The following is a 25,759-nucleotide window of genomic DNA, read 5'->3' on the forward strand; positions in this document are numbered from 1 at the left end:
GGCAGGACCGAGGGACCTGCCACGGGCCAAGGGACTTTCTGTGGGCCAGACAATCCCTTGGTGGGCTGGATCTGGCTCATGGGCCATGTTTGGCCCGCTCCTACTTTAGTATGAATATTATCTGTTGATATCTTCTTAGATGTTAGTAAACTTTTTAGTTTACTACTGCATGTCATTTTTCTGTTCTGGCCTTTGCATTCCTTGGTTCTAGTCAAATCATTTCTCTCACCATTAATCAATTGAGTTTATTTAAAATAGCAAAGAGTTTCTTCAGCCTGATTATATTCCAATCGTTTTCAGTAATTTTTTATACTAGTTAGAAAGTGGGATGAATTTTGCACCTCTTATGATCTTGTTTGAACATTTTCAAAATAATTCATCTTGGAACATGTCAATTACTTACATGGTAACTTATCCTAATGTAAATCTATCATAATAAAAGTGTAGAAGATTGAAACCCTGAAATGCCTTGGCTGAGTTTCTTGTTCAATTCACTACTAATAATTACCTATTTTGAAATTGTTGTGCTCTGTATGCATTTGGAAAAAAGAGATCTTTAATGACAAACACAATATAAAGTTTTTATTATTTGTTTACTTGGTATGACAATCTGATGTCAGTTTAATCTGTAACCTTTATCTCATTGTTTCTATTTAGAGCAAATATGTTGTTTGATATTTGGATCAAATACAAGCCTCAACTGCCAGATTGGTATTACAATGAAAAACTTCTTAAAATTGGTGATTTGCTTATTCAGATCAAGGTAAGTCCATATAAAATTAAAAAAGGTTCTATACCTAATTTGTTTCATTGTGTGTTTCTGTGCAGTTTTAGCTTTTTTTTAAATTATAGTTTACTGGAAACTGTTTTGAATGTGAGATAAATTAACAAGAATAACTCTAGTGACAGCTGGTGTATTGTGTCTGTTGCTTATCACACTTATGGTAATACACACAGTCTCACTTTTGCATTGTGTTCCCCCCCATCTGTTTGTGGCTTCCACATGGTATCTCATTTTGCTCAGGACTTCAACATCTTTTTCATTATATGTGCATAAAAATAGCACAGTGGGCCTGCCATCTCTGACTGGGACCCATAGACTTCAATACAGATGACTAATAATGGCCTGGTAACGGTGGATACAGATCTGGGGCCTACTAAAAGACGATTTTTTTCCACGCTTACTCCAGTCTTGCTTTTAGGAGCCTCACCACCCAAAGGAGTTATCTGGAATTTTAAGAATTAATTTCCACCCAAGATTCAGAGGCAGTTTGGAGATAGTAGGGCAGGAACTACTGTATTTACCCAAATTGAAAATGACTTTGAATTTAAGACAACCTCTCCCTGTAATTGGATTCTATACATGGAAAATTATAAACTTGTTATAAATCTCCATGTATAAAACCCAGTTAGTGGAAAGTCTTCTTAAATTTACCCCTCCCCACCCCACTGCTGGGTCAGGGAAAGCATTGGCCGGGGATGAGGAGCAGAGGAGCACATCCTTTGCTCCGCTGCCCTGTGTTCCCCTGTGCTTGTCCCCACCACCTCATGCCCCACTCCTACCTGCTTCAGTCCTCTGTGCCTGCTTTCTGCTGCCTGCTCTCCAACCCCTTGTTCAACTGTGCCTTTCCTGTGTCTTACTGCAGCTCTGCTCCTCTGGGGCCCTAATTCAGCCTCAGCCCAACCTAGCCAGAGAAGCAGTGGCAGCTCCTGGCTGGGCTGGCTCAGGGCTGGAGGGACTGGAGCCAGAGCAGAAGGTGAGGGAGGACGGGGCAGCTGAGTAGGGGTTGGGGGAGCAAGGAGTGGCAAGGGCAGGCTTCAGGGGGGAGCAGGGAGTAGGGGAGATGGGGTGGAGAGGTAAGTAGCACAGGCAGCTGGGGGATAATGGATGGGGGCTTAGGCTGCAGGGTCCCCCACCACCCTGTAGTCTCCCCCCAGTCACATGCCTCCCCTACCCCTCACCAAATGTGCCATTCTGTCCTGGAGCAGGCAGTGGTTCAGCTTCAGCCTCAAGCAAGGGGACCAAAGCTGGGGCTGAGCTGACTCCTGCCCTGGGTTGGTACTCAAATCCGAGATGAGGCTTCCCTCTCCCATGCTGATTGATAGGAAAAAAACTAATCTCGGATTCAAGTAAATATGGTAATTAGCTGGTCTTAGATCAGTCTCTTAAAAGAAGGCAATATATTGTTTTTAGATGTGGGGTGGTTGTGAAAGATTTCAGGATGGAGACTTGATATTACATGACTAGAGCTATCAGCTATAGTATATAGTTCATTTTCTCACAATAAATATTTGCTGTAAGTGCATTAGAAGAAAGTAGCTAGAACATAGTTGCCTAATTGACCCCTCCAATAAAATGCTACCTCGAGAGGATAGTTTTTGTGGGCAGATCTAAACCGTCAATGAACTTCTGTGTTTTATCATAGGTCTACAACAAGGGCACACACATACATGCACTCGCACACACATGGTTGAGGATAAGTATGCAGTTCTGGGAATATCTGTGGTATGATTCCTTTCCACAGACTGAAACCTTGTAGTGGTGAAGAGACGTGTGTCCCCACATGTGTCCCACTGATTACCTGGAGTCTCACACTCTTGGCAGGGTCACCCATAGTGAGCAGGCCCGAGGGGAGTGTCTAGACCAGGGGTGGGGAGAGTCTGGCCCATGGGCTGGATTGGGCCTGTGGTGGACTCCATTTCCGAGCTGCCCCTGCCTTTGTCACTGTGGTCAGTTTCCATGGAGTCCCTAGGAGAGGCGGCACCCAGGGCCAGTACAGGTGGTGACAGCGCAGAGCCAGGGTTTCCATGGAGTCTCCAGCTCCAGCAGCGCTGGCAGGGCATGCAGCTGGGTGGGGAGCAGCTCTGGGGCTGGGATCTTGCAGCGGTGACAGCATGGTCCAGAGCTGAGGCAGAGCTGCAATCGTCTGTTGCCCGCATACCTCAGGCAGGGGCATGCAGGCAGTAGATTGTGGATCTGTCCCAGCTCTGGACCGCTCTGTTGCCACCGCAAGATCCCAGCCCCTGGCTCTGGAGCAGCTCCCTGCCCAGCTGCATGCCTTGCCAGTGCTGCTGTGGCAGTCCCCATGGAAACTCTGGCCCCATACTGTATTGCGCCACTGCTACTGGGGTCTCCATGGAAACCAGATGCAAGGATGTGGGCAGGGGCTGCTGGGAAATGGAGTCTGGATGCTGGCTGGATTTGCCATTTTGCTGGCCCCTAGTTTAGACAAATCAGTCTAAACCCAGAATCCTCAATGGCAGATCAGGTGAAAGATGGTCAGGATCTTAACAGCTGTAAAAATGAAAGAAGTCTGCATCAAGATGGAGATCTCCTTTTGTTGTCCTTTGTCATTGGGCTCAGATCTCCAGCTTGTCAAGATCATGTGGTTGCTGTTTCCATTCACCAGCTTCTTCACATTAAATGAAGTCACATGCAGACTTCTCCCACAGGAAACAACATGCTTTCCTGTTGGTACCTCCAAAAGCCCTGCAGTGTTAGGTTAGTGGTGACGGAGACAGGACTAGTGAATCCAGGAGTCTCCAGCTACGAATATGCATGCAGGCAGTGGTAGCCTGATGGGTGTCTTGCACTCAGGTTGAGACACGGATGCAGTTCAGCAGCTGCTACCATGACTGAACACTCCTATTCAAGATCCTCTCTGCTCACCCTACATGGGGAAGGGGCCAGAAAAGTTACCATAAACACAGGATATCTTCTCTGCTTCTGGCTGGATATTTGCATTCAGCAGATGACTCTCTCTGCAGTTGAAAACATCATACGAAGACAGTGATTTTTTGCAACATGAAATGTTCACACCTTGATGGATAACCAAGACAATGAATACCAGAAAGAAGAACTGCCATCCAGTGAGAAACAACATTGATGCTGCAGGTCTGAGTGAAACAAGACAACCAGATGAAGGTCAGGTGACAGAAGAGGGTAGAAGCTACATCTGGAAGGGGAACCAGCCCAGGACATGGCATCAGCTTTGCCATCAAGAATCAAGTCATCAGTCAACTTATTGAGCTTCTTGTGGAGGTTAATGAAGGTCTTCTGACTGTCCGTCTTAAACTCAGCAGCAACTGGTATGCTACTGTCATCATGTGTCAGCATCAAGCACTAGGGCATACAATGATGTCAAAGAACGTATGATCTCTCGTCAGCCCTGGGGACTTGAGGAATGCCAACATTGTGACTATCTTAAGAAAGAAAATAATTCTATGTTTGGGAATTGTCAAGGTACTACCCTCTCTTTCACAGCAGGGAAAATTCTTGTCTGCATCCCTCTGAGCCATCTTCTACCTGTTGCTTAGCTGTTGCTTAAGTACAGTAAACTCTAACAGGAACAGAATGCTGCAACATGTCTTCTTGGCAACACAGGCTGCCATGAGTACTCTCTGAACTAGCTACCTGTAGAATATTTAATCACAATCAGTCATTTTGTCCTTGTCTTCAGAGTGGTCAATGACAGGGGCCTAGAGTGGCTAAAAGACACCCCTAAAGCTCCAGGCTAAAGACTGTGGCTGACAACGGTTGGGTACAGACAATCAAAAAGCCTGAGGCAGAATTGATCCAAGTTATGCAGTTTTCTGTTAACTGGTTTAGTTTAGATTAGTAGCAAACTGAACACATGCTCAGTCTTTGGTGGAGGGGGGGCAAATATTGACTGGGTTCCATCATTTTAAAACCAGTCAGTGTGTGCTGAACTTCTGTTATGGGCATAGACCAGTGTTGAGTGCCAAAATTCTGTTCTGTTACAGGTATAGACCAGCTTCCAATCGTTTTTACATGTAAAAGTGTAATGTCTGTACCTGGCAAATATTTCTCCTTTTGACACAAATAGTATGTTCTGTAATGAGGGTGAAATCTCCTATATCAGAGAGCGAGCTATTTTAGTGGTTAGCTTAAAATTGTGTAATGAACTCACACATGAGCTAAGGACCTTCCACTCTAAGAGCAAGTCACATTTCCTTGAGCTTGCCAAGACAAACCATTCCATTGCACATGTTCTTCTCCCTGGGGAAAGTATGAAAGAACAAACAAGTGACAGATGCTAGTTGCTTTGTTTGGTGAACAGCTGAAAGGTGCTTAGCTGTGATGAGTGTGGTAACCTAGGCAGAAAAGAGTTTAATGAGGGGCAGATTAAGGAATACAGAATATTAGACTTTTTTTTCCCACTAGAATAGCATTTTCTTGACTCCTGTAGTCAATTATATCAGTTATTACTGACCATTTTAAGCTTTTTTCTGTGCTGCTACCAGCTCCCCATTCCAGACAAGCACCAGCATTTCACCTGTTTTAGCAGCTTCAAACGTTCATGCTGCCCCTTTGTCCAGAAGTTCCCATTATCTGCCCATATGCTTCCAACACCCAAGAAGCTTCCAGCTCCTAGAACCTAGATTCCAGATTTAGAAATAAGGCAACATTCTTATTAATAACTAATTAGCTGGTGTGATAAGACTTCCCCCATTATACTGCCCAAACAGTGCTATTACCTTATATTCTCTCTCTCTCTCTGATGAGGTACAGACATACTACTTTTTATTGGTATAAGGGATCCATCAATGCCAGACTAATGGAAGGCAAGCTTCTGAATGCCAGCCAACATAGTTTTATTACTGGAAGGTCCTGCCTGACAAAACTCATCTCCTTCTATGACCAGGTAACATATGCCCTGGACAAAGGAGATGATGTGGACGTCATATATCTGGACTTCAGGAAGGCCTTTGACCTAGTTCCCTATAATGTCCTTATGGTTAAGATGGGGAACTGTGGCCTTGCTCATCATACGGTCCGATAGCTAGGCAACTGGCTACAGGGTCAGACCCAAAGAGTACTAGCTGAAAGGAGTAAATCAACGTGGCACATGGTTACCAGTGGAGTTCCTCAGGGCTTGGTTGGTACTTGGGTCAGTACTCTTTAAAACTTTCATCAACGATCCAGATTCAGGAGTCAGATGTGAACTGGCCAAGTTTGTAGACGATATCAAATTATGGGGGAGGTCTGTCACACTGCAGGACAGGCTGGGAATACAGGCCAACTTGGACACACTTTCCAGGTGGGCCAACCAAAACCAGATGGCCTTTAATACATAGCAGTGCAAGGTGCTACATCTTGGTAGGAAGAACCCTCAACATACTTACAGACTCAGCAGTGCTACACTTGCTAGCACCATGACTGAAAGAGACTTGGGGGTCTTGACTGACCACAAGATGAATATGAGTCACGAATGTGATGTGGTGATGGGCAAGGCTAACCAAACTCTGGCGTGCATCTGCCGATGCATCTCAAGCAAAACCAGGGAACTCATTCTCCCACTTGACTCGGCTCTGGTGAGACCACTGCTGGAGTACTGTGCCCAGTACTGGGCCCCCACTTCAGGAAGGATGTGGAGAAGCTTGAGAGAGTCCAGAGGAGAGACGCTTATATGATCCAAGGCCTGAGGGGAAGGCCATACGAGGAGAGGCTGAGGGACTTGGGACTCTGGAGAGGAGAAGGCTCAGGGGGGACTTGATGGCAGCCTACAACTTCATCAGAGGAGTACATCAGAACCTGGGAGAACACCTGTTCACCAGAGCTCCCCAAGGGATAACAAGATCTAATGGCCATAAGCTCCAGGAAGGCCGATTTTTAGACTGAATATAAGAAGAAAGTTCTTTATGGTGGGTGTGTCCAGGATCTGGAACAAACCCCCCAGAGGTGGTGCAAGCACCTACTCTGGACTCCTTCAAAAAACTGTTGGTTTTATTTCTTGCTGGGGTCACTTGATCCCAGCTGACTTCCCGCCTATGGCAGGGGGCTGGACCTGATGATCTCACGAGGTCCTTTCCAGCTCCTAATGTGTATGAAATCTGTGAAGTGATTGGAAACTGGCTTACACCCATAACAGAACAGAAATTCAGCACGTGTAGAAAATGGTGGAACCTGGTCTTAGATTTGTTCCCCTTCTCCCCACAACCCTGCATTAAAGGGTGAATGTGTGTTCTGTTTGCTACTGATCTAAACTATACCACTTACAGAAAACCACATAAGTTAGATCAATTCTGCTTCAGGGTTTTTGAATGTCTGTACCTAGTCTCTGTTTCTGTCTACCGATGATCTCTTGTGCTGTACTAAGCTTGTAAACTGTTTGGGGCATGGAACATTGCTTTATTATGTCATGGTAGAGTGCCAAATACAGTGGGATCATACATGCACCATCAACATATTATGACCTCTAACTATTCTTGTGATGAATGCTAACTATAACACAGCATATTGCCTTTCATTACTTTTTAAAATAATAATTAACAAATATTCAGTTGCAAAAAATACTATCATCAGGCAAAACATGCTGTTTCATGTTCATCTTATGATGATTTCACAGTATGAGTGGTAGTTGAACTGCTTAATAAAATAGCAAATCCATTTTCTACTCATTTCCAATTCAGCACAAGCCCTGTAAGTCCTGTGTCTGCAGCTGTCAGAATTCTGGAAAAAACTTTCAGATTTCATTTGTTAAAGCAGCCTGCATAAACACTTATGGAAGGGCATACTTTATTTTAATATTTAATTCAAAGTAAACTATAACAAATAATAAATTACTTTAAGATTTAATGGGATTGATTGTAGCCTGTACTTTCAAATTATATATGAGGGAGAGAAAACATTAAAGATGTTGAAGATGCCTGTATATATCATGTTGTTTTGAAAAACCTTGGTCCATAGTCTCCAAGTCAAGGAACATGGCAGATACTTAAGGAATTCTTGGTGCCGTAAGTGGTATTGGTGATTCAGTAGGTGTCACTCAAATATCTGAATCAGTTCTGAAACAAAATGGTATAAAAGGGATCATCAGACAACCAAAACACTTTCTTTTGAATGAAACCTACAGCTCAGAGTCTTGCTTGTGAGGACTACATATTTTTCAGTTTATCAGCTTGATTTCTTAGCCAGTGCTGGTACCTAAATGCCATTTCCTGGTTCAGTTGTGTTAGTTGTCATCCCTTTTTATTCTAAAGTACTGTACTTACGTGAGTCCAAGACAACTGTGAATTTAAGATAACCCCCCCAATGCATGGAAAATTTCTAAATTTGTTACAATTTTTGATGTATAGAATATAATTATTAAGGGGTCATCTTAAATTCTTCCCTTCTACTGGTGCAAAGCTGTGTCAGAGGGGAAGGGGAGGGCAAGGCTACGTGGGGTAGGGCAGAGACTGTGGGGAGGGGAGAGGGTAGGGGGAGGGGTAGCTCCAGCCTGGTTCTAGACCCAGAGCAGTTGCCATTCCTACCCACAGCCTCATAATTAAATCCAAGATGCGGGGTTTCCCCCTGTGTTATATGTGGGGGGAAAACTGTCTTGGATTTTAGTAAATAGGGTATTGTACTTTTTGTTGTAAACTCTTAAAGTTTGCTGTTTCTGAGAAAAGAGTAACCACTGAATAGGGCTTGAGGGGAGAGAGAAGCAGGGATAATTCTTAAATATATTTTATGAAATGCTTTTTGGAGAACTGTAACATCATTATCACTTCCTTCCCAGTCTGTAGGACATTGTAGGAAGTCTGAATTCATTGCATTGTCCTGGGATCATATTTTAGGGCTACTGTCTGATTTTTTTTTTTTTTTTTTCAAGTTTCTTGAGGTGGGAAGGAGGTTGGGGTGGGACCCAAAACGAAACAAAACAAAACTAACTCCTCTTTGGTTAACTTTTAGCATTTTAAGCTACACTGCAATACAGAACATTTGCATGCCACTTCTTAAATGCTGTTCTGGATGTGCCTGCTTTATCACAAGCTATTGTGCCATTTTGATATGTTTTTAAAATAAATATAGCAAAGTATAATGCACATTTTACAATGGCATAAAAGTACAAAATGCAAAATGTATGAATAATATGTTCACTTTCATTTTCAGGAATATAAATTGGCCCTCCTACAGTGCTATGGACGGTATCTTCAGCAGTTCAGTTCTATAAACATTGATGAGGTTATAGCAGATGTGAATCAATTTAAGTCCATCTTTTTTCCAAGCGGTTTTAGAGATAAAAATGCTGCACTTACGGTAGGTGCTTAAGCAAGAGTTTTAGCAGATACGTTATAGTTTCAAAGTAGGTGCTCTTTGACAAATACTTCTGCCATAATGTTATTGAGACTTAAAATTTAGCACAATTCAGAGATAGATTTGACAGTGTAACAAATGATGAGAACATCCAGATTTATAACAGTAAGGATTAGAGTGAGAGAGAGAGAGAGAGAGAGAGTGTTTGGGAAAGCATATTAAATCTTATACTTTGGGGGATAAACCAAAGTCTTACTAACTGAGATTAGGAAGACAATTTTCCTGTAAGCAGACTATTCTATTACTCTCTGCAGTGGGGTTTTTCCTGGTATTAGCCACTCTTGAAAGTTTATGGACTAAAGTTGATGACTGACCTGATTCAGTATAAGAGTTTGTTTATGGCTAAACTATGAAAATATGACAGCCAACACAGTTAGAACATTTCACTGTAATTTGTGCAGTATTTTTTTGTGAAAAGGCTATGTGTTGACTGCCTGATCACATATAACAAAGCAACCTGGCACTTGTATCAACACATTATTTTCTGGGTATTATATAAAAATAAATGAGTAAAAGCAATGATGATAATACACCTGTAAATGATGAAAGGTTGTGAGGTAGCCAGATGACCTCCAGAGCATGTAAACATGTTTCCTGCATTAATCTCTCTAGGCAAAAAAAAGTTTCTGACAGATTCTTTCAGATCAATGTAGAAGGGGAAGGAATTACATATAGGGGTAGGAGAAGGTATTGTAAATGTAATGGATTCTGTCTCTGTGGTTTTGTTGAGAGGCTCTGCTAAACAAGATAAAGCTATGGGTACTTTGAGATTAAGTGCCAGCATATTTCTTTTCTGCCTGGGCTTCAGGATAACTGGGAAAGCTGCAGCTTTTCTACTTGCATTTGAGATCATCAGGTACAGATGGTGACTGAGATTCCTAAAGGTAATAGCTTTAGAGAGTGTGTGTGTGTGTGTGTGTGTGTGTGTGTGTGTGTGTATTACAAAATAATATATATATTGTATAAGGCAGTGCTGTGCAGAGGTTTTCAAGTCAGCCCTGCATGTGATCACTGTTGAACCAGAAGTAAATAGCTGTGTTAATTTGGTGTTGCATGCACATTACAGGTTTTCCTCGCTTTATGCGGGTTCTGTACATGTGATTTTGCTTTTATGTGATGACCCTCTTTATACCAAAAATTTGTTATATGCGAGGTAAATTCATATATTGTAAGGCTGGAAGGGACCTTGGAAGATCATCGGGTCCTGTCCCCTGCACCAAGCAGGAAAGGTAACTGGGGGGGTCAGGTGACCCCACCAAGGTGACTATCTAGTCTCCTCTTGAAGATTTCAAAGGTAGGTGATTACACCACCTCTGGAGGGAGCTTATTCCACAGTCTGGACACCGTCACTGTGAAGATTTTCCTAATGCTGAGCCTGAATCGGTTTTCCAGGAGTTCATGGCCATTACTCCTAGTTTTCCCCTTAGGTGCCCTGGTGAACATGTGTTCACTGAACCCTTGATGTACTCCCCTAGTGTAGTGGTAAGCTGCTACCAGGTCCCCTCTCAACCTTCTTTTCTTCTGGCTGAAGACTCCCAGATCCCTCAGCCTTTCCTCGTACGGCTTGCTGTGTAAGACTCTGATTATATGGGTGGCTCTTCATTGGACTCTTTCAAGCTTGTCCGTGTCTTTGTTAAAGTGTGCCCAGGACTGGATGCAGTACTCCAGCTGCAGTCTCATTAGTGCTGAGTAGAGCAGAAGAATCACCTCCTTGGTTCTTCTGCTCTCACTCTTATGAGATCGGTGTGGTGGAAGCCTGCAGCCAGCTGCTTTGTGCAGTGCATTGTGGGAGTGACACGCACGAAAATATAGTCTCCTGAGTGAATCTGTGCTCCACGCTCGTTGTCTGTAACATGTGTTTCTGTAGTTGCCATCTCTATTATGATAGTACACAGAAGCACAGGGTACTGTCTGGTGTTGGTGAGTACCAAAATTGTCTTGTAAAAGTGGTAGAAGTGGGTCTGGGGGTCAGTACAGTTGAGGTCTTGGAACATATCCTTATTTGTTACATTGTAAAGTGGGTTCCCTTTATGCGAATTTGAGTTATGCATGTTTTACAGGAACGCATGTACAAGGTAAAGCGAGATAAACCTGTAATTAGCTTTGTTGAAGAACAGGCCTTATTAGCCCTGACAGCACTGAGCTAACATGCCTACATTACTTTTGATTCCAGAGCTAGTTTGGGGTATTTCCTTATTGCACTAAATAGAATTTTTCAGGGAGCAGAAAGAAGGGGGCAAGTTGCTTACAAGTTAGGATAGAAGCTTTGGTGACAGAAGAGTTACTGTTTATAGGATTTGTTTTTGTGTTTTAAAGATTGTTCAGCCTCCTGAAAGTAATGAGGTCAGAAACTTCCTTAGCCTGTTTTTGGGTTGGTTTTATACTTTTAAAATGCATCTGAAGTTCTGAAGAGAGTTTCCTTTGCTTAACCTGGGACTTTGGCTGAGTTTCTGTCCATCTCCCTTACATCTGTCATTTGTCCTGGTTTTATAATGAAGAGTGCCTAATTTAGAAGCCTGTTCCATATTCCAGTATACTGATTGGCTGTTATGTTCCCTTGAGAGCTCAGATGTGGAAATGAATTCCTTAACACAGAACTTAAGTTTAGTGGACTTTACATTAGTAAGAGGCAATGTTAAGGTGAAAGCAATGCATATGGATGTCTTGTGTTTGTGCTCTGCCAGCGTCTTGTGGCTCTTCCCATTCCTTGTGAATATGGCATTAGTGCGCTGTCAGAAGGAAGAGGGGTGGCAGTACAGAGTGGGCCAATGAAAAAATTAATAGTTTCAGATATCATTATTTTAGTGGATTTCTCACAAGACTGGTGTATACTAAACCATTTGTCCTCTCTGGTTTCCTTACTTGGTGGTGATGGGGTCATCTGGGCTCATATGGCCATGAGCAGATGTTACATTTCTACTGGGAGAATTGCTGCTCTCTGGGTAAAAAAAATTGCCAGTGTATAGATATTAATTCATTCATTTTCTCCCAGAGGAAACATGCCTCATCCATGAGAAAGATCTTCCACCTTGACACATGGAAGATCTCCCCTGTGGTTTGGGGAAGATGGTGTCACTTCCACATGGTTTGACTTTTCTTGATCGGGGAGAAGTTGAGCTACTGCTGCCCTGTCCCGGAGCCTTCCCGAGAAAGCGGGACTCTGATCTGGGGAAAGACTCGAGAAGGAGCAACGGGTAGATTCCTTTGAACACAGAAAGAGTCTGGCTAAAGCTTGTCTTGCACTTTTCTCAGATTAAAGGGACATGTGGTCTTGAGGGCTTTTCCCTACAACTGGACTCTTCCTGTGCTTGGGAGGGATCCAGCTGCTGCTGCTCTCTCCCAGCCTTCTATAGACTGGGGTGACCACTGTCTGGGGGAGGCGGGGAAGCAGCAGCTGCACCATTACTGGGATCAGCTGTTGTGAGGTATAGAAAGGCACCTTGAACCTTTTCCAGACTGAGGTGACCATGGTCTAGGCCAGGGAATTTGTGGGGAACAGAGGCTACTTCACTTCTCTGGTGACTGGGAGGAATGGATCAGAAGCTGCACACCCCCTTTAGAAGTCCTGGGTTACTCAGATCTGGGATTGTTGGGAGAGGGGTCAGCTGCAAGTTAGAACGACTGTATTTTTTTTGCTCTTGCTAGGATTTTTGGTGCTGCAAATTTTCCAGAATAAGCTTGTCAAATGAGCTTTAGTTAAAACATCCCACAGCCATTTTGAAATGTAGAGGGGCTTAATACATGTGGCGGTGAGCCATTTTAATTAGAGTCTCTGGGAACCACTGTAATGAAATCCCCACCCGCCATTTCCGAGCATATGTATAGGCAACTCTTGTCACAACACAGTAGTAAGTCATTCAATATAAGAGCATTTTTTCAGTTTTCTTGTACCTGTAATGGTCACATTATAGTATACTTCATCTTTTCTCATTCATGGTTTGTTGTTGTTTATTAAGGCAAAAGCTGATAGCCTATTTTTAAAAATACATATTTAATTTGTATTTTATAACTGTTCCCATATATTTTAGTTCCATGCTTTGCAAGAAAGGAATATTTGCATTTATCAGATGGTATGCGGCAGTGATAGAAATCTCCAGAATCAAGAATCCCTGCAGACATGTTTCAGTCTCTTGTCCTCCTTACGGCTTATTATGCAGGTGGCTTTACCTCAAGAGTCTTTGTGCTGGCTTATCTATAATGGTATGTCGGATGTTTTGTTTACATTTTCTCTGTAAAGTATGCCTTTGAAATGAAATTTCATACTTCTGCAACAGCAGCAAAACATCTGAGTGATAGTTTTAGTTACTTTTTAATTGTAAAAGTATTTTTTTTCTCAGTGAAATGATATTTTGAAATTCATGATGACTAGGTTTCACATTTTTCATGAGCTTGCATTTTTGTGATAGACCTGTATAAAAGAAATAGTCTTTTCAGAGTGTTTTGAGTATACTTATACAATGAGTTCTGACAGACTATAAGGAAAGCATTTCTAGTTAAATGCTGATATGAGAATCACATATAGGTTATTGTTTTTATTTAAAAATGTTTCTGTAAATGAGGATTTTTTGCACAAAGGGATTGTAATTCTGAAGTGTAGGAAATGAGAAATGAATTTACAAATGTTTGAATTTATAAAAAGTTTGTATATTTTTATGGGATTCTTTGAATGTAATGATTAACATTCCTTTAAAAATGGAAACCATTATAGATCAAGCATTTGATTCCATATGTACCCAATTTTAAATTTGGGGTACAGACCTGACTATATTTAAATCACATGAATGGAAATATATAGGTAGCTGTATTAAGGATTCTTATATCATGAAGCAAAATATTAGACTTTTGTTTTAAAAGGAGTACAAATTCTGTTTCTCCTGCTCCAAAGCCTGGATAGTTCTCTGCTGCTGCTGTCATAAATTGTTGAAATATATAATTCCTTCCTTCCTTGTGACAAGATATTTAGCAGAATTAGTGGATTGATTGAATCTGACAGGCCCACTGTGAGCACTTCTCTGACCTCTGGGCTGCCAACTGTATACATGCTTTAGCACCTGAGGTACCCCATCCCATCATGTAAGATTACTTGTAGGAAACGTTTTTTTTTAAATTGGTAGTGGTGCTATGCTGAAATCTTCCTCCTCTTTTAGGCATGTAAATAGGCTTGCAATTCTGACATCTTGCATCTGTTGGGGCTACTACAAACTACATTTCTCAGTCTTAGTTGCAAAAATGTGATAAATGCAGTAAATTGTATATATGTCTTCTATTCTTGGTCCCACTGACTATGCTTGGGGCCGATAGGTCCATCTCCTTAGCACAGCTTCAGCAAACAACTGCTTTTTCCAACTGGTAGGAAACACTTCAGGAGGAAACCTGGACTCCAGCATAATTCCTTCTAGATACCTGCCCCTTCTACAGCTCCATAGACAACAAGTGTTTATGCCTCATTACACATATGAGGTGCAGATTAGTATTCCACTAACATATACTAAATTGAAGCTTATTGGGATAATAAAACCCTTCTAGATGCATTGATTTTTTTTTTTTTCAATGTGATGCCTCACTGTGCAATTGAAGTCCCTTTCTGTAAAGTAATATAAACCCTGGAGTGTTAATTGCTTGTCTAAGTCTTTGGTATTCAAAGTTTTAGTACACAAGTCATTTGCTACACTTCCTGGGTGAGGTTTTCAGATGCACCTTTGTGATTGAGGAGGACAAGTCCCATTGTTTATCAGTAGGACTTCAGCTTCTAAGTCACTTTGATACTTTAAATATGCTAATGTTCAGTTTTTCATTTAACCTAGAATGGTCAATACAGTCATTTTAGACTCCAGAAATATATTATTTCTTATGAACCTGTTTTTCTATGTATTTTACTGTTGAGGTTGTTATTGCACAAAAATTTGAGTGGTTTAGTCTGTTTTAAGTATAATTATGTTAAAATTCTTATTTTAAAACTATGTTTATGGTGATGTTTTCATTTTGAAATATTGGAATTGTGCATTTTTGTATATATTGATTTTTATCTTATTTTTATTAGGTACAATTTATATTTACACCATATGCAGACATTTGATGAGCATAGGTCAGTCTGTTAAGGTAAGGCAAGACAAACTAGAAGTTTTTTTGTGTTTAATGTGCCTACAATGTTGTAGCTAAAAATTATTCTGCTTTACAGCAATGTTATTTTACTGGAGAACAGGAAATGTATTTGTATTTGTATTTTGTTGTAATTTGTAAATTCTGTGTTATCTCCTCTGTTAGCCCTAACAGGAATAGCACCTACAGTCCCTGCACAATGGGAAGAAAAAGTTTGGGATCCAGAGGGACCAGTGTAGAAGGTCTGAAACAACTGACTAGTATTCCCCAATGGTCCTTTGCAGATTACAACTGTGGATGTGAGTCCCTACTGTTATGGCCTGATGGGTCAGGCTGCCATGAAGTATCCATCTGTTAGAGTAGAATTTTTCCAAGTCCCTTTAGGATTTGGCTCAATTAAATTTGACCTTGTAGAAGTTTTATTTCATTTATTTTACATTTAATGGACTATTTCAATCCAAAGAAAAGAATTGTTAAAAAGAGTTAATGATTGCTGTACCAAACTTCAGTTCCTATTTATTTTGCTATTAGGCATTCATCCCAAAATAGTCCGTGACCATAAAATGCTAGAACAAGCTTCCTACAATGGCCTTCTGAGGAGGACAGAGGCCTGAGTCTGTAGTTTTCAAGGCCTTCATTGGACAGCCCAGATGAAGAATCATTTCAGTTGTGTACACTACTGAATATTTTGTGTCAAATCCTCAGGCTGTGCACGATAAGGTGAGAAAACCACCCTGCTGCCAAAAGAACAAAAGGATACTTACCATGCTGAAAAGCCTGACCCAGGGACAAGCCATGCCAAGAGCCCCAGGTGGTAATTAGCACAATGAGGTGGGAGAGCTGGCCAGGCAGTGAACAGAATGCTGCGGCTGGCCTTACAGCTGATCAGTACGGGGATTTAAAAGGAAGCCAACCAGGCAGTCAGTGTCATTCAGAGTGGGGAAACTACCTTAGAGGGAACCTGAGGGAACACAGGGAGACTACCATGAGGGATCAACCAAGGGGACTCAGGAGAGAGTCCTGAAGACTGACATACTTGCAGAAGTGGGGAGACAAGACAGCTGTGGCGTCCAAGCCAATGAGTCTGAATCCGACGGGTGCAAGCAGCCATTCCAGGGATCTGGAGGGAAGAAGAGACAGAGCCAAGTGCTTATGTGAGCTTGGGGCATTGCCCCAGTTTGACAATCCTGAAAGATAAAGGTTGGAATGAACTGTGAAGTGGTTGGCTTGGGACCTGAGCAGAGAAGAGTGGGGCAAGTGACTGGGGGAAAAGAAACCGGTCACTTAGAGATGGATCAAAGAAGCCCAGGGACTGAGACTCCCACAGTGAAGAACTGATGCAAGTGAAATCCTAACATTTGGTGGGTATGGGCAGGGTATGGGGTGGTGGAGCTCTGCAAAGTGGAGCCAACCTTCTGAGTTACAGAACTAACGCCAACCTCATCTCATAGAAGTGTATTCATCTTTGATTCCTTCCTGTTTCCATCACAGTTATGGTGGGTGAGTTTAAGGAGACTGTCTCGTCCAACATGAGAGGCAGCAGTTTTACTTTGGAAGGACATGTTTAGTCTTCCAAAGTGGTTTATTGTCTGGATACTAAGAGAACTGGCCAGGTGCGGAGTACCTTATCCTAGCGGAAAGTACAAGAATTGAGGGCACCTTGACTTGCCTGGGGTTGGCTGTGCTGAAAGACTGGCAACAGGCCCACCAAGTCATGGTGTAAATTAATGCAGGCCTGGCAAGTACAACTGGAGGAGTTAGTCCAGATCAGGGCACAGGAGGTGGAAGTGAGAATGTCAGTACTCAGCTGACAACAAGAGCCGAGTGGAAAAAATAGGAACTCAACAAGCAGCAGTGCTGGGTGCTTCTGAGAAATTCCGGGTCCCCAAGATGACAGCAGAGGATGACACTGAGGACTACCTAGAGGCATTCGAGAGAACAACTATTGCGTCCAGATGGGATCTGGCCAGGTGGGCCTCCTTGCTTGGGCCCTTACTGATTGACGAGTCCCAAGCAGCATATAGGGTGCTCTCTTAGGCTGATGCCAATGATTATGCAGCAGTGAAGAAGGTCATCATCCTATATAGGGTGGAAATATGCCCCGAGCTTTACAGACAGCATTTCTGCACCCCTAAGAAGCAGGATGAAAAACATCCCAGGATCCTGGCCTAGATACTGAGACACCATAGGACACTGGATCCAACCTAACGGAAAGACTGTGGGAAGTCATAGAGATTTTTACACTTAAACAGTTTCTGAAAGACCTGGATGAGGAGACGCACAGTTGGGTGAGGTGGCACCAACCACAGAACATGGAGCAAGTGCTAAAACTCACTGAGGTCTTCTCAACTGCAGAAAAAGTTGGAGCAAAAAGGAAAGAATACTAAGCTGGGGCTGATGGTGAAGAAACTGGAGAATGGAAGGAGTGTACCATGGTTTGGGAAGCCACCAGTGGAATGCAGAGTGATATGCTTTAGGTGCAGGGGCTCTGGCCACATATCCTGACAGTGCCTTAAAAGGCTGGGGACTGATGGCCCTGGGAATGGGAGCCTGAGATGGAGAGGTGAAGGAGCGTAGAACCAGACAGAGCATGAAGAACAGATGGATTGTAGCTTCAAATGACTTAACAGAGCAAGCAGGGTCCCAAAACCAGCGGCAAGTCAGGGTTGGCTCTGTGATCATACCTGACTTCCTCGATTTGGGATGTGCACAGACTGTGATTTGTGAGGGAGTAATTGAATCTCAGGTGGGTGAGCCGGATACAGACATAAGCATACACGGGGAATCGTACACCTACCCCAGGCAAAGGCTAATGCTGACTGTAATGAACAGGTCTGAAGAGATGTCAGTGGATTTTGCATGGACTCTACCTTGCCCTATGCTATTGGGGTGATGCTGGCTGTATTTTTACAAGGCCCTAGATCAAGCTGGGGGCCAAAGGGGGCAGAGAGTTCCAGGACCAGAGAGAGAAAAGGATTAGAAGACAGCTTCCATGGAGAGGGGTTGCACCCCAGGACCAAGGGGGCAGTTACCCTGGCATCAATTTGAAGGAGATAATTGGGAAAAACATCAGGGAAGAACAAGCAGCAGAATCAGCCTTCCGACAGGTGTTCAAAGAGTACATTGCCAAACCAGAGGGGGTGATAGAATGGCCGTAGCTACTGGCAAGTTATCCTCACTTTGAGGTAAGAGCTGGTTAGATGGATTACCGGGGTGGGTATTCCCCAGGAGATACTCTCTGATCAGGGCACAACTTTTATGTCCAGAGTACTCGGAGATGTTTGTGAGGCTTTTAAGATCTGTCACCTAAGAATATTGGTGTACCACCCGCATACCGATGATCTGGTCAAAAGATTCAATCGGACATTGAAAGCTATGATCAAGAAGAGTATGCAAGGAGACACTAAGAAGTAGGAGCTATGTCTTTCCCCTCTTATGTTCGCAGTCTGGGAGGTACCCCAAGCTTCCTTGCGTTGTTCTCCCTTTGAAATGATTTACGACATAAGCCACAGGGTCTACTTCATATTGTTTGTGAGGGTTGGAAGGAGAGTGAGCCTGGGAAGGGAAAGGGCTCTTGCCAGGTTAGAGAGTTGCAAGAACAGCTTGAGAAAGTGAGACAGATCACCCAAGATTATTTAGAGAAGTCAAGCCAGTCAGAAGTAGAGGTACGATGAGGGCACCTGAAGGAGAGAATTGCAGGAAGATAATTTGATTTTAGTCATGCTGCTGGATTGCACTAGTAAGTTGGTCTCCAAGTGGCAGGGTCCTTTCAGGATACAGAGGAGGGCAGGCCCTATGAACAACGAAGTGGACCAGCCAGGGCAGTGAAAGGTTAAACAGATTTATCATGTGAATCTCCAGGGGCTAGAGATTCCCAAGAAGTGGGTAACCCAGTCCCCATGATTGGGACACAGGTACCCAGAGGAGGGAGGGAACAACTGGAATAGCTGGCAAGAAGATTTAAAGATATATTTACAGAAGTGCCAGGCTTAAAGGGACTTGCCACCAGATTAAACTAGCCCAGGGCAAGTGGTGAGGGAATGCTGGAGCAGTTTCCCCAGGCCCTATACGTACCAGTGTGGTGGGAATTAGAACAAATGGTAGCCTGGGGCATCATTGAGGAATCACAGAGCCCCTAGAGAAGTCCCCTTGTGGTGGTACCAAAACACAATGGGGCCATCCAACTCTGTCAGTTTTAGGAAGGTAAACACCATCTCCTTGTTCAGTGCTTTTCTAGTGCTAACATAGAAGAAATGCTAGAGGGGATAGAGCAGCCGAATTCATCTCGACGCTAAATTTGACAAAAGGCTACTGGCAGATGCCCCTGTCATCTGAGGACAAAGAGAAGACTGCATCTGAAACCCCCTGAGGCCTATACCAGTTCATGCACGTGCCCTTCGGTTTGCATGGGGCTGCTGCCTCATTCTAAAGGTTAATGGACAAGAATAATTAGCCCATTAAGAATATGCAGTGGAACATAGCCCATCAAGAATATGTGGCCGAAAACTCTACACTGAGCTGGGCTTTGGTCCTACAACCCTTTTGTTTCTCTATAGAGCACCAACCTGGATGGCTAACCATTGCTGCCAACTTCCTCTTAAGACTGAAAGATGTTTGATAGCCAGTGGTGACGGAAATGGATAAGGAGAACTGTGCTGGAGTACTATGTCCAGTTTTGGGCACTGCACTTCAAGAGGGACACAGAGAATCTGGAGAGGGTTCAGAGAAGGACCACTTGCATGATTAGTGCTCTCTGTGAAAGACCCTGTGAGGGGAGGTTGAGGGATCTGGATGTCTTCAGCCTTTACAAAAGATGGCTAAGGGGTGACCTTGTAGTCACCTGGAAGTTTATCAGGGGAGGACAGCAGGGAATTGGGGATGTGCTATTTACCAGAGCGCCTCAGGGAGTAACTAGGAATAATGGGTGGAAACTAGTGGAGAGTAGATTTAAGTTAGACATTAGGAAGACATTTTTTTACAGTAAGAGTGGCCAGAGTCTGGAGTGGGCTTCCAAGAGAGGTGGTGCTATCATCTAGCTTGGAGGTCTTCAAGAGGAGGCTTGACAATCACCTGGCTGGGGTGGTCTGACCTTGGTCTTCTTTCCTGCCAGGGACAGGGCGTCGGACACAATGATCCATTGGGTCTGTTCCAACTCTATAATCTATGAATCTATGAGAGTGATGGCCCAGCTGCAGCTAGGATTCCACAAAGTGATTTTTCACTAGGAGGAAGGTGTGTGACAGGGTGAGAAGTCCACTCTGTCATGCGCTGCCAAAAGAACAAAGAGAGATTTACCGTGCCAAAGAGCCTGACCCAGGAAAAAGCCATGCTGAGAGCCCTGCATGGTAATTAGCACAATCAGCTGGGAGAGCTGGCCGGGCAGTGAATGGAATACTGCAGCTGGCCTCACAGCTGATCGGTGTGGGGATTTAAAAGGAAGCTGACTAGGCAGTTAGTGTCAATCAGAGTGGGGAAACTATCCCAGAGGAAACCTGAGGGAACATGGGGAGATGACTAAGGGGACTCAGGAGAGAGTCCTGAAGACTGACTTACCTGCAGAAGCAGGGAGACAAAACAGCTATGGCGTCCAAGTCCAGCAGGTGCAGGCAGCCAGTCCGGGGATCTAGAGGGAAGAAGAGATTTCAGTGCAGGGATTTAAAAGGAAGCTGACCAGGCAGTTGGTGTCATTAGGAGTGGGGAAACTACCTCAGAGGGAACCCGAGCGAACACGGGGAGACTATCACAAGGGATCAACCAAGGGGTCTCGAGAGAGTTCTGAAGACTGACTTACCTGCAGAAGTGGCTGTGGCATCCAAGCCAGTGAGTCTGAATCCTGCGGGTGCAAGCAGCCATTCCAGGGATCTGGAGGGAAGAAGAGACGGAGCCAAGTGCTTATGTGAGCTTGGGGCGTTGCCCTAATTTGACTCGACCCTGAAAGATAAAGGTTGGGATGAACTGCGAGATGTTTGGCTTGGGACCTGTGCAGGGAAGAATGGGGCAAGCGACCAAGGAAAAGAAACCGGTCACCTAGAGATGGATCAAGGAAGCCCAGGGACTGAGACTCGCACAATGGAGAACTGATGCAAGTGAAATCCTAACATCTGGTGGGTGTGGGCAGGATATGGGGATGGTGGAGCCCTGCGAAGTGGAACCAATCTTGTGAGTTACAGAACTAACGCCAACCTCATCTCACAGGAGTGTATTTACCTTTGATTTGTTCTTGTTTCCATCAAAGTCATGGCAGGTGAGTTTAAGGAGATTTTCTGGTCCAACATGAGAGGTGGCAGTTTTATTTTGGGAGGACTCAGTCAGTCTTCCACACTATGTAAACTGTTGTACTTTTTGTAGCTCTACCTTATAGCTTTACTTTGCATTTCACTAGGTGAGAAGCTGAGAATATGGCCATTTGGGTTTATATTGATAGACGTATATTTAAGATATCCATAATTTAATAATACATAGTCATAAATTAAAAAAAAAACCCCAAACCAGATTTTTTTAGACAGATGTTTGTACCATCCCTGTGGACAACACTTCCCTGCCCCCTGCTACCTGCTGCCCTCCAAAACCAAACTATACATTGTAACTGTGTTTAATAATTGAGGAAATAACAGTAATACCAGCTACACTCCTAAAGACAAGCTGTTGTTTGGATAGTTTATTATATGCTATTTAAATTAGGACATAAATCAGCATTTACAGCTATTTGTTTATATGAAAGGAATGATCCTTTTGCTGCTTTTAAAGTAGAGCTTCAGTGACACCCAGTGGTTTGATGTTTTATTGCTGAAAGTTCATTTCTCATGAATATCTCAGAAGTTATTCTCTGGACATTTTTACAGTTTTTACATTGAGTACTTCAATAGCATTGAGTTTTTGCCTAACCTTCAATAGAACAGCCCTTGAATCCACCTGAATCCAATTACTAGTTTATTTCAGTCTGTACTTAAGAATAAATCCATGCCTGTTAATAATAGTAAAGTAGCAGAGATATGAACATACTAGTACTGAAATCAGAAGCGACCTCATACCTATTTCTACTTTCCTATGCCAGTGTGGCTTATATTACACATGACATGGACTTTTCTTCCTGACTTCTGAAGAAACATTATCAGGCTAATAATAGAAGCAACCAGTTCTGTGAATTAACTGTATTTGGGGCCAATTTTTTTTCAGTACTTCGAAGTGAATGCAAGGGGAAAATATAGTTAAATACTGAGGTGTCATTCTGTAGAAATCAAGCTAAATAAAATTTTAGGAGAATTACTTAGGTCAAGAGAGAGGCCTGCATCTCTATGCTCTATTTCGGATAGTGGAGTGCAGTGTGTTCATCACTTCTTAAGAACTGTACAGTAATTTGTTGGTTTAGTCATAAAGAACTTATTCTCTCAGTGTTCAAATCAATGTATATTTTTCCATGAATTGGAATGATCAATTTCCTACTTCGTCCTTCCTTCCGTCTCTGGGGTGTTGGGTGTCTAAGGAACCTCCTGTAGTGCTACATGTAACTAACTGTACAGAGGCTAGAAATTGATGTTCCCAAATGACGGGATATGTCCTAGCATGGCTGATCTGCTTTATTGGGTGAAACGCACGTTGTCTGTTGATGCTGTGGGACCATGGGCAGCATGGTCTCCCAGGGCTTCAAGGGTCTGGTCTTGCACATCCTGGGAATTCCCACACAAAATTGGGCCCTTCAAGTCCTGGGAACACCTTTTTAGCAGAGACATACCCCTAGAAATCTGCATGCTAGCAACTGGTAGTGGTACAAAGGCTACTGTAGCACTACATGTATAACATGTACATTTTACTGGTTGCTTTATAATGTTTAATAGTAATTGGTTTTCCTCAATACAGGTTCTGGAATATTTATTATGGGCCAGTGTATGCATGGAATCATCAGTCCCACTTCTATCTGTACACTATTTGACATGGAGAACCACTCTTTACACAGCAGTTTGTCAGTGTTACTATGACTGCCGAGCCAGCATCCATGGAGAGGTAGCCTTATTTATCGCTCTTACACTTGAATTTTCAATCAAACGACAAAAGGATTAATTATTTCAATATTCAGTCTCCACACTGCCTATGCCTCTGTTTCTTCCCGTAGCCTCTGCTCCCTGCAGCCTTTGTCCCCTGCCTGCCTGCCTCTCTTAGCTGCTGCCCCCTGCCCACCTTCATCCTCTGTTCCTTCCTATCTCCTGCTGCTTACTGTCAGACATGGCTCGGACTCCGTTCCCTTTTGTGCATGAAGCATGTGTGGTTTTGGCCACAGGATACTGCTCATAGTCAGGCAGGGGCTGGTGCTCCTATGTGCTCTGTGCGTGGAAGGACATGGAGCCAGAGCCACAGCTGATGGTAAGTGGTAGAGGTGGTGGGGCAAGGGCTGCTAGGGGAAGGTGGAGTTGGGGGACAAGTGGTTGCTGGGCCCAGGGCTGGAGTTGGAGCCACAGCAGTTGCTGGCCCTGCTACCCACCTTTGTATTTGAATCCACAATGTGCTCCCCATGTTGAATTCAAGTAAATTTGGTAAATAGGCAACAAAATTTAAGATCAATATTATGGCTGTTGCCTTATTTACATAGATAAATTAGCTTTTTATTCATTTTTATTTTGTAAGGTATTTGCTCGTCGTGGTCTGAGTAAAATTGATGAACTAAAGCAACTGGAAAGTGCGAGTTCTTCACCACAAACTTCAGAAACAAAAAATGTATTTAGAGAGGCCACTATTAAGGTACAAACTTCTAATAGTTTATAAAAATTGCAGTGCAAAAAGCAGAATAAGCAGAATATGTAATAGTTATTTACTCAGATACTTCTCTGATTCAGATGGCAGTAATGGTTTTCAAGCGGTCGGTATATGAATCCAGGAGAAAACCCAAAGGATATTTTCGACCAAAGTTAAGAGTTAATTTAAAAGAAGCACAACATGTAAGTTTAGAATTTTTATGACTCTCTTCCTTTTTATCTATTTATTATTTTTAAATATGTTACAGTTCATACGTGGGCACATAGCGTTCATTATTCAAAAACAATATTTTTCCCTTTTCTGCCTCATAGATAAATTATTAACTTTAATATTAAAATTAAACTCAGAAGCGTTTTGAGGGAGAAGACTCATAATAATTACTGTATGTACTCGAATTCAGGATGAGGTTTTCCCCCCCTCACTTAGTACAGGGAAAATAAAACTCTGTCTTGGTTTCGAGTACCAGCCTGTGGCAGGCAGGGGTTCAACTCTGGCTTCAGCTCTCACTTGTTTGATGAGAAAGGGGGCCTGCAGTCAGGGGAGTGTGGGGGAGGCCAGAGTGTGGGAGGGGAAAGGGGGAGACCCTGTGTGTGTGGCTCGGGGAGAGCACTGGGGAGACCATACAGCCTCCCGCACCACAGCTGCTCCCTGCCCACTTGTCTTCTGCTCCAGCTCTGGTCCTTCCAGCCTTGCTGGGAGCCACCACTGCTTCTCTGTGGCTAGCCTGGGTTAGGCTGGGGATGCCATTCCTGCTGACTGCCCTGGAAGGTAAGTGGTGGGGAGAGGAAGGGTGATAGGCACAGGCAAGGAAATGATAGGGACCAGAGGTGGGTGGGGGGCAGAGGGCAGGCACTGACATGAGGGTGCAGGCAGCAGGGTTTAGGTACTGGGTGGGGGGCAAACGTAGGGGGAGATGGGGGAGCAAGGGAAGGGGGTCTTCCCCTTGTCCCTGCCTCTACTTTTCCTGTCATAGCAGTGGGGGGGGGGCAAATTTAAGATGACCTTCCACTAGATTCTGTACATGGCAAATGATAACAGATTTATAATTTTCCATGTATAGAATCTAAGTATACATGGGGGGTTGTATTAAATACAAAGTCATTTTGCATGTGAGTAAATATGGTACTTTAATAGGAAATATAGTCCATATTGGATTATTTAGGGTTGGTTCTTGTTAGTGATTGTGTGAGTTACTTATGCAGGATAAATGGTTCTTGTAAAAGAGCAACAAGGCTACAGTATTTAAAAATAATCTAAATAATTAAAAAAACCTACCCTTGTTGAGTTCATCGCAGGTGTATGGCCCTTGAATATACCTCTCTTGTGTTTAATTACATTAAAGATTCAGTTCTACATCCAACAAAAGCTACAGCAGATTTTTGCATTTGCATTGCATAACTCTTCTGAAACCTTCTTAAATATACTTTTCAGAGATTGCTTGTGCCTCCACAGGATTTCATGGCCTAGAGAAATTAGTGCAAAGTATAAACTAGCCTTTGAGGGAGATAATTGTTTTTCCCAATTTGCACTTCATAGCCAACATTTTAACTGTCAGAGTCAAGTGATCCATTAGGAGAGGAATTACAAATTAGTTTAGTGAGGGAAGAATTTGTGCCCAAAAGCTTGCAAAGAGCAAGTTTTCCAACTAGCTAGGTGGTCTAATAAAAGATATCACGTTTACCCAAAAAGCCTTGCCTATGTCCCCCTCTATGCGGCACTGGTCAGGCCGCAACTGGAGTACTGCATCCAGTTCTGGGCGCCACACTTCAAGAGGGATGTCGACAGCATGGAGAGGGTCCAGAGGAGGGC

General features: G+C 43.3%; 1 protein-coding gene across 7 annotated transcripts in view; it reads left to right on the top strand.

Annotated features, from left to right (window-relative positions):
* Window positions 1–662: 662 nt before the first annotated feature.
* CFAP54 (cilia and flagella associated protein 54) overlaps window positions 663–25,759 on the top strand; it is a 221,250-nt gene continuing 196,153 nt past the window's right edge. For all 7 annotated transcript variants that reach the window (XM_019545081.1, XM_019545083.1, XM_019545088.1 and 4 more), the window contains exons 1-7: window positions 663–763; window positions 8,900–9,046; window positions 13,132–13,303; window positions 15,144–15,202; window positions 23,060–23,203; window positions 23,822–23,935; window positions 24,031–24,132. In XM_019545081.1, the coding sequence (XP_019400626.1) occupies window positions 665–763; window positions 8,900–9,046; window positions 13,132–13,303; window positions 15,144–15,202; window positions 23,060–23,203; window positions 23,822–23,935; window positions 24,031–24,132 (837 nt within the window). In that variant the 5' untranslated portion in view covers window positions 663–664. The remainder of the gene's footprint in view (window positions 764–8,899; window positions 9,047–13,131; window positions 13,304–15,143; window positions 15,203–23,059; window positions 23,204–23,821; window positions 23,936–24,030; window positions 24,133–25,759) is intronic.

This window comes from Crocodylus porosus, unplaced genomic scaffold (assembly GCF_001723895.1).
Source record: "Crocodylus porosus isolate Cpor-Errol unplaced genomic scaffold, CroPor_comp1, whole genome shotgun sequence".
NCBI lineage: Eukaryota > Metazoa > Chordata > Crocodylia > Crocodylidae > Crocodylus > Crocodylus porosus.